Source organism: Atractosteus spatula, chromosome 8 (assembly GCF_055471065.1).
Source record: "Atractosteus spatula isolate fAtrSpa1 chromosome 8, fAtrSpa1.hap1, whole genome shotgun sequence".
Classification (NCBI taxonomy): Eukaryota; Metazoa; Chordata; class Actinopteri; order Semionotiformes; family Lepisosteidae; genus Atractosteus; species Atractosteus spatula.
Genome location: NC_142713.1, coordinates 51,962,808 through 51,972,622, shown reverse-complemented (window position 1 = coordinate 51,972,622; position 9,815 = coordinate 51,962,808). Strand labels below are relative to the sequence as shown.

The 9,815-nt window shown below is 32.0% G+C and overlaps 1 protein-coding gene across 1 annotated transcript; it reads left to right on the top strand.

Moving 5' to 3' along the window:
• The first annotated feature begins 2,414 nt into the window (after nucleotides 1-2,414).
• Nucleotides 2,415-6,828, top strand: lepa (leptin a). The gene is made up of 3 exons (XM_088923755.1): nucleotides 2,415-2,434; nucleotides 3,576-3,742; nucleotides 6,460-6,828. The coding sequence occupies exons 2-3, from the start codon at nucleotides 3,593-3,595 to the stop codon at nucleotides 6,826-6,828; spliced, it is 519 nt and encodes a 172-aa protein (XP_088779881.1). The 5' UTR covers nucleotides 2,415-2,434; nucleotides 3,576-3,592.
• Nucleotides 6,829-9,815: the final 2,987 nt, after the last annotated feature.

The following is a 9,815-nucleotide window of genomic DNA, read 5'->3' as shown; positions in this document are numbered from 1 at the left end:
GAGCCAACCTCTTCATCTTAACCAGACTGCCTGTAATCAGGGAGGTAACACACTTGTTGTCAAGTAAATTGAAAATAAATTAAAATCCTTGAATTTACACTTCTCTTATTATTCATATTGATAAAAGTCTAATTCCTTAGTCCTGCATCTTCTTGAATGTTAATGGTTTGCATTTTCTTATAGAGTGGTTCAAAACCCATTTTTTAGTAGAGTAATGCACTGTACACTTAGGTATGGTACTAGGTGACCTTCATATTTTGGCTACAAACAAAAAACTTTTAATCAGAAGGGGTTGTGTTAATTTACTAAGTTAATCCTTACTTCATGCAGATACCACTCCAGGAGTCGAACCCAGGCCCACCCTTAATTTAACCAGTTTAGCTACTGTACATAAAACATGTGAGTATTAAGCCAAAGGCTGAAGAGATGAATCTCTTCTGCTGGGACTAAACTGACATTTAAAATAGTTTTCACATGTACAACAGCTTCGACTCATATCATACTCATTTCCAGCCTGAAACTCCACTTTGGTCATAAATCATTGCTAATAATATAGGTGTATTTTTTATATAGATTTTTAATGTTTGTCCTTTTAATATTATTATTTCAATCTAGCTACAAAATGGTCTTTTGTTGTTGTTTTTAATTAATAATATGGTCAGTGTCGCATCAAGAATTAGACAGCTAGACTGTAGTCATTTAAAATTTCCAAATAACAAAAATGGGGGCTAAAAAATGAGTTAGATTTGTATGTAAACTTGTCAGTATCTTCTACTGGTATATAAGAAGAATGTTACAAAGGCTAATGATGTGTTAGAGTATGTCAGTTCATATCACATTCTGTTGAAATTATTCAAAACACTGGTAAGAGGTCTTTTAGAATATTGTAGAAATTATGGTCACCCTGTTAGGAAATAAATATTATTACTCTGGAAGAGTGACGAGGTTAATTCAGTTTTCTCTCATTAGAATACATCTGGTTCTATGAAGGTACTGTATGAAAAGGTCACCTGGAATGCCTTACTAACAGTTCCTGCCTGCATTGCACACAGATTAGTGCTTGGTCAGGTGCAAGGTATTAATATGAGATGGTACTTGACAACCATACTGCATGTATAATGTTGGAGAAATTCAGAGATCATAAAAGAAATTATAAGGTTAAAATTGCATTAGACTGTCTGATATATCATATAGCAACTCTTCTCAAGTAGGTTAGACATACAGTAGCATGGAGTTAGCATGACAGATACTGAAATGGGTTCTAAAGACAACTTGACTGTCTTCTCTAAAAGCCTAGAAGATCAAAAATTGCACAGGTGTCTCTGGAAGCATCCACATTGAATAAAAGGATATTATATCACAGCAGTCCACCACAGGCCATTGATCACATGTATGAATGCAGAAAGGTTACAGTTGTCCCAGAAAAGTCTAATGTGTGGTACAGAATGAAGGAGAGAACTGAGGAGATCACTAAATGTGTCTAGTACAGTAAATAAAAAAGCAAATGTCACCTGTTCATAAAGAATTAAATAAGATATAAGATCATCCCCAGTCTCAATAAAAATACTAGAAATCTTAAGCTCATAAATTATGCAGTCCAAGTTTTTACTGTAATATAACTTCATGTGAACTCATAAATTAAAAAAAACAAGTTTAACAGAAGACACAAGCCTATCCGTATGACATAATTCCTGGAACGACTCATTCAAGACGCTACTGTCCAGATATCTACAGATGCTCTAGATAATGTTGATCCTGTGTGAATCGTTGGAGCAGCAGAAAATAGGGAATGACAGAATGCTGACATCAGCACAACACTTCAGTAACATCTAGGCACTACAAAAACTGTTTTTTAATGTGCAGAAATATTGTCGTGTATTTATTAACATTTGTGTGAGAAAATCTGTTTGGCTTAGAGTTTCACATACAGTACCTGTGCATGGGAGATAAGCTCAAATCATTGCCTGAAAAACTACCTCAAGTTAATTTTAAATTATTATAATTAACTTATATAATTTATATAATGTATTGGCAATTAATAAATCATTTAACAGCAAATCCGGATGGTGGATGTAGTTGAAGTTGTCAAAAAAGTAGTGCTGGATGTGAAACAAAAAAATAAAAGTTTATGTCATTCAGGAGTAATAATTACAGTTTTTAATAATGCAGCTCCATTCTGACAAATCTGGCCATTTTCCATCTGCAAATCATATACTGTATCCACTGTAAGTTTCAGTTTTGAAGAAACTGAAAATAAAGTATCCTGAACTGTTTTTGTTTTTTTAAAAGGGACAGTGGAGTATCCTGTGAAAGACTTTTTTGGTAAAAGGTAATGATTCATTGGGTTGGTGATTCAATCTTTTGTGCTCAGTCCTATAAAAGAGGAAAGCTGATGGTTTCTAAGGGTTGACACACAGACCCTGAGCACAGAGAGGTAAGGTTCACTCTCAGCTTTACTTTTTCTATGTGCAGTTTCTATATGGAACTCATTAATGCTCTGGAACTCATATAGTTAATTCCTCTTACACTTTTTATGTGGAAGGTCTCCTTTAAGTTTTCTGCCTGAGGCATTATTTTTATGATCTAGCATTTAGGTATTTGATTCTATAAGGTTTTTTAACCATTGAAGGAATACTGTTTTTAATTTAGTTACAAATTGACATGTGTAATAAATGAAAACATATTTTCCTAAATCATATACTAGTCCATACCAGACAATGGAGTAGCCAAAATACCATCAATCGTCTTCTTTTTTCTCTGTTGTTTAATAACTCTAACTAATTTTGTTTTAAAATGCAAAAAGTCAAATTTTTGCCTTCAGATGAAATGTGACTTTTGGCAAGGACAGCTTAGAAAAAAGAAAAACATGTTTGTTTTTTGGCAGAAGAATGTTGGAATGGAAAACTAGACATCAGTCCTAAATTAAAGTTCTAGAGTAGGTCACAGTGTTAAAATGATAAGTACAGTTTAAATTCTGAGATATAAAACATTGCATGTATATTACAATCAGCTTTAGCAAATATTTGTTTTTTATGTTTGATGTACTTTTTATATTCATGGCTCTTTCTGAGTGTTTAATATTTTAAGTGTTTAAAGACATTTTAAACACATTTCACTATGTTTAATATAGTAATGTCTAATTTCAATTTCCTATGACTAATAAAAAGAAATCAAGAATATAGTTTTAAGATTTCTTAGATGAACATAATTAGAATAAATTATCTAATTATACAAGTAATAAATATATTAATACTTTTATATTTTAGTATACTTTATAAGCAAACATTTATTTGGACAAATAACATTTTATTGGACAAATATTTCAGAAAACTGTTCACATTTCATAGCGTTTTTTTTTCCAATGGATCAACACTTCACACTATAATAGTGACTTTAAACATAAAATGCAAACTTTTTGAATCTAGATTAATTTTGTTTTAGTGTTTCACTTCAACATACTGTACGTAAATCTATGAATGTACAAGTAAGTCTCAATAATAATCTCATCAGTTTTTTCTGCTTTATTGTATCATTATTAAACAATAATTTATTTCATTTTCATTCTGTTTTGTAAGGGGAAAAACCTTGAAGAATGAAATATCCTGTGATACCCTTCTGTTTCTCTTCCTGGATGTTCCTAACCCTGAGTTACAGTAGACCACTTGCAGAAGACAGAGTTAAGAATGATGCCAGGCTATTGGCCCAAACAACAGTTATTAGAATTCAGAAGCATACTAATGAGGTATGTCAATACATTTTATTGCTTTATCTAAGCTGATTTGTTGGGATGGAATAAGCATTTTTATTAAAAAGAAACAAAAATACATAACAGTATTTATCACATTATTTACCAAGTCTTTTGACCTTACATACAGCAGAAGTAGGTCAAGCACTTAATATTTCACGAAATTGTACTTTTTAAGGACTTTTTAAGCAAATCACAACCATTGTCATGAAGGCAATATAACAGGGTCCTTGCAAACCCATAGAAATGGATGTAGAATAATAAGCTATTACAGTATTTCTATTACGTTAATCAGTTACAAACGTGAATTCTTTGGTTATCACAAGTATGTTGGCGATATTCATTAACTAAAAAATAAAGATGTACACTCCTGAATGAAGCTGCTTTTATCAAATCCATTTAATTTAAAAATAAGCTAACAATTCGGTGATATCAAAATACATGTAATTAAGGAAAGCAATTGTCTGTGTTAAACATTTTATACAGAATTTTAAAATGTTATAATTATTTTCCAGTTCTTTCTGTTTTGATGCCCTAAAATGATGAATCTGTGTAGTTAATCAGATGAATCAGATGAAAGGCTTTTTTTGTCATCCACAGTGTTAAAAGGGTGCATCAATCACCTTAGATCGGCTGGTTTGAATAATAAGAACAGAAGAATAAAAGACTCAAGAAAAAAACTCTTGTCAAAGTGTTAAACAAACAGTTGGAAAACAAATAATAATCAAAGATGATTCTGAGAAATGTACTGATACTGTGTCAAACACTTAAGTTCAGAGTTTTATTTAGCTGTACAGAGCATCACGTTCCTAAACAGATGAAGCAAACATCTCAGACCCCTGAGCGGCTCAATAAGCATCTTAGTAAATACAGCTAGAAGATGAAATGCACCTAAAGCTTGTTGCTCAGCAACAAAAACAAACCTGATTCCACAGAGCACACAATTATCTTAACGGATGCTCAGCTACAAAATAAGCTTACACTAATTAGCTAATAAAGAAGATTGCCAAAGGGCCCAGCTCTACCAATGAAAGGTTGCTGACTTCTGTGTACAGTTCTGCGGTACAGTCAAAAGTCACCAATCCTCTTTTTTACAGTGAATCTCATTGGATGATTTATGTATGATAACAAGAAGTAGAGGAATGCAAAGAAAATCAGAATTATTTCTAGCAGAAAGTTGGGTAACAGTTTCATTGCAGCAGTTCCCAATACTGTTCCTTGAAGAGCAGAATGGCTTCTGATTTTGCTTCAGCTGAGTTTATTTCAGCTTGCTGTTTGGGGCATTTTGTAGATTTGCTCTCAGCTCTAAGAAGTCAAATAGGATTCATAATTGTTATGAACCCTGTACCCATTTCTGAGTTTCACAACATACTGTACGCTCAGACACAACTGCCTTCATTCAGGTTTCCTGCCTGAAATGTGTCCAATTGGACCTCTGCAGATGGAAAGAAGCACTCATTGTGAGAATGTCTGATGCTGTGTCATTCCCATCTGTGTCTGTTCTTCATAAAGTGATTAACTAGTAAAAGCTGTTTAGTCGGAAATAACACTAAGCAAGGTGAGAAGAGGAGTGTGTAAACCTCTGTATTCAGAAGGTGCTGGAAACAGTACCCTTGATTCAGGTATTTTTGACACTCAGGACAGACAGAAGAAACAAATGAAATAAAAGTCTAAACAAGTAAGCAGATCAATTAAATAATTAACTAGCACTGGTTCAACTGGAATGATACCATTATGGTATTTAATATACAGGTACATGGGACACATGAGATTTTAGCTGCCTGATTTGCACCCAGTGGCATCTTAGACACTGATTATGTATGTAAAAGCATTCTTCTATAGCTTGACAGGACCTACAAAATAAGCAGCTAAAAAGCTGTTAACATATTTACAATGCATTACACAAACACATTTGAGTGTGATTTCTAAATGTAGTTTTCTTGTGGACCTCTCGTAAGAAAGAGGTACCAAAATGTAAGGTAGAGGTTATATTATAAGAAATTCAACCATATTAGATGTTCCTGTAGAAGCAAACAAGAAAACTGAAGGAGGTCTACAAAAGTGGACATGAACACATCCATATAGACAGCACAATGTTTAAGATTATTAAAAAATGTCTAAAAATGATTTATTTATTTTATTATTACATGATACATTTTATTTCTATTTTTCTGTTTTGTAGCAAAATAGTATGTATATAAAATAGAGAGCAAAGACGTTTTCAGAGCATTTCAGGCAATATATTGCATGATGCATTTCCTGCTGTTCTGATACAGTGTGTTAGTTTCTTTTTAAACTTCAGACTAAATTCCCAACTGTAAAAGAAATATATAAAATCTCATCTTGCATAATTCATATGGTGATTTTTAAATGTTTTGTTTATGGTGTTTTTTTATTTTAAAATGGTATGTAAAGGTGGAAAAAAATGACACTTTTCATATTTTCCATCATTGTGTTCTAAGTATTGTGCATTACAGTTATAATAGATTAATATGGACATTTTATCATTTTTATTGTATAATACAACTATTAAACGTTGATTACAATATATTATGAATTATAGCTTTCCATTTCGTACAATTTAAGTTAATTAAAATGTTATAATCTCAAATTTTCATTATTTTTTCCTAGATTTCAGGAGGTATGAAACATTTTGCCCATTACTATGGTCTGTACCTGATTGTTTTTTCTCTCTTTGTTTTGCTCTTCATCAGTCTAAGATGTCACCGAACCTGGTTTTCAGCGGGTTAGAGCTAATACCAGATGCACTCAATGATAAAACGCTGGAAGGCTTATCAACAGTGGAAGATAATTTGCACACATTTCAAGAGATTTTATCCAGTCTTCCCATGGAGGAAATGGATCAAATCTTAGCTGATATTTTCAACCTCCGCATGATCATTAAGTCATTAGCAACGTCAGTCAACTGTGCTCCATTAAAATCCAGCAACATGAGCCACCTGGAGAGCTTTTTGAAAACTAATGCTGCTTTCCATGTCACCATTGGAAATGTTGCCTTGGAGAGACTTCAGAAATATCTACTCAAATTGATAAGAAATCTCGATCAACTAAAGAACTGCTGATCACGAACTCCAGTAATAGAGAATGTCTATTTAAATTATTAAATTATTTAAGTATTAACTATTTTATTAAGAATTATTTTTGGTTTTTATATTTATAAATTGTTTGCTGTACTGTATTTCGCACTATTTGAATGAGGAACTTTTATATTCTAGCACTGAACAAACCCAAATGTACATGAGTGTTTCTTCTGCCTTTTTTTTCCTGTTCAGTAATGACTTTTTTACTGAAGTGATGATAGTTCTCAATGACTTGTAGGTTTTGGAAAAATATTTTATATTTGGGACTTTGAAACATGATCAAACATTGAAAAAATGCAAATTTAGGAGAAAATATTAAGGGTAGAGTTAGTTCTTCCGTTGTCTGTCTTTGTTGTTCTTGGTACTTATTTTGCTTACTCAGAAAACCAAATTATACTGCTATCCACATACAGCATTTATTTACTGAATGCAATTTTCTGTACTGCCTTATTCAGTAGTATATCCTTGTTTGTCAGAATTTAAACAATGCAAAAATGTAGATATTACTTTTATAATTTTAGATTTTTCATTACTTTTAGTACATCATTCTGTCTTCCTGTTAGACAAACTATTTATAATGGTTTGTTAAGAAATGTCTGCATTTTCTATGACTTGCACCATCAAAAACACATTTTCAAACTGTATTTGTTTTATCTAGAAAAGTTGTATCGAGAAGGCAGGAAAAGTAAATAGTTAATACGATTGTACTGTTACAGTATTCTAAGTTATTGTAGTGTTTACACAAGTTTCTGCTGCATTGTAAACTTTTTTTTACAAAATTATTTATTACATGTGTTTCTATTAATTGTTATTGAATGTTTTTAAAAGAGATCCTTTTTCTAAAATGTTTCTTTGTATAGTTTTAAATATATTTTGTTGGGCAAAAAATATTTTCCATTGCCCTATTTTAAAATGCTGTTACAATAAAACATGAAGGAAACTGCTTAATATTGTTTTTATTGTTCAGTTGTTTCAAATTGACATATTTGAAATAAATAGAACATGTAAAAACACTGAATGAATGCTTCTTAAATACCTCATTTAATCCCAATTGTCTCAACAGTGAGCCAGGGAATTTGTATAGGTTAAAAAGATTTACTGCAGCTATTCATGTCTGATGTATTTCTTTTGTTCAGTATTTTACATGTTTTGAGCTTTTGAAGTGCTTTCAGTTTTGAAAATAAAATGTGCAGCTCATTGCTCAGAAGATATAATTTTCAAAGGAAATATTTTAGTACATAAAAGCAGAGCTTGACAAGATTTCTAAAAATGGTTACAACATAGCCAGGTCATATGTCCATAGCTGAAGTAAATATTTCTTTCCATGGCTATTACTCAAACTTACTGCTGCAGTTAAACAAACACAATTTACTCCAAAGTTTCAGTTATGCAGATGATAACGTAAGCATTAATGTCTTTCAGAATACATTTTAGGTCAACTTATCCATTATCAAAACCTTTCATCAAAAGAGTTCCAAACCTCAGGAAAGTACATAAACAACTTTGGTGCTCGACTGTTACAGTTCTTCAAATAAATACCTGGGTTCCCTCAGGAATGAAATAGAGAGAAATACTCTCAGGATAATTTTAAAATATTTGTTTTTTATTTTGTATTCGCAAATACATTAAAAGAAAAAACTATTGTTATATCTATAGGTAACTATGGAACTGTCTCTAAGGATTTAGATACAATAGGTAACACCTGGCTAGTGTCAGCATTTCCTGATTCAAAGCAAAGGGATGTTTGGCTGAAATTACGCATAGGGTGTCCTGATTCAGTGATCAAAGCAATTGTAAACTTTACCTTGGTTTAACTTAGTTAATTAAGTTTTGTGTAAATGTTTAAGTGTCAATCAACAGTCCAGAAAGACATTATATAAGATGTTAGTCTGAAGGCAGAGTAGAACGGAGGAAGAGTTCAAAGGCAAAAGCTCTTTTTTCCAGATTACCCAGAAAGATCAGATTGGAGCTAAGTACTGTATTTGAATCTTGTTAAGAGAGATTGCTATTCTGTGGTTTTTAGTGAACCTGGTTTCCCTTGTGAAAAATCTCTTAAAATGGCCTCTCCTGGTTAGAGATTGCTGGACATTGGTTTTAGAATAGAGAGATACATTCCCATTCATTTGGTGGCATCTGGGATTGCAGAGAGAGATTTAACTGCAGATTGTATTGTATTTAGTTTAGAAGGTAGCTTATTTCTTCTTTTGTCTTTTGTAAAGCATTATTTAAGTGTCAAATACTTGGTAGCAGTCTGGAATTTTCTCTGGGTGGTTAGAATGTAGTCCTCTGGTATGCCTTATTGTAAATTTGTACATGGAGTGACTTGTGTGTTGTATGTTTATGTTGTGTATAGTTTATTGTGTGTATTGTCATTTTAAATAAATATTTGTTTAACCAAGCGTGCCTGAATTATTACTCTTTTCATCAAAGCTGTGCCAGAGAGCAAAGATCTCATGTGCCTCTAATTAAACCAGACGCTCAGGTATATTATTGGTAGAAATCTTTACAAATTGGGGGTTATGATTATTTGACTAATTGATGTACATGCATGGTCAGTTTCTGATATTTTTCCATTTTCATAACTCCATATTTGTAACTATTTATTACACCGTTCAGCACTGGTAGTCTTTCTGTTCTCAAGTACACTACATTCTTCAATAACACACTCTATTGCACTAGTATTCCTACTTTTCAAACCAGTAATGTACTGTAACTCAATAATTGCAATTCATGACTGTAAAAATGGAATACATGCTTACAGAATATTTGTATTACTGCTCTACAGGATTTACTATTCAATTTAATTTTGATTGCATAGCACTTGTGTTGCTTTTTCAGTTTATGCTATACTTATTGTCATTGTATTAACCTACATGTACATCCTAGTACTTACACATAATGTATATTTTTACCTACTGTATATAGTGACTCCAAATAAAGGCATCTGCTAATTGAATAATAGTATTAAT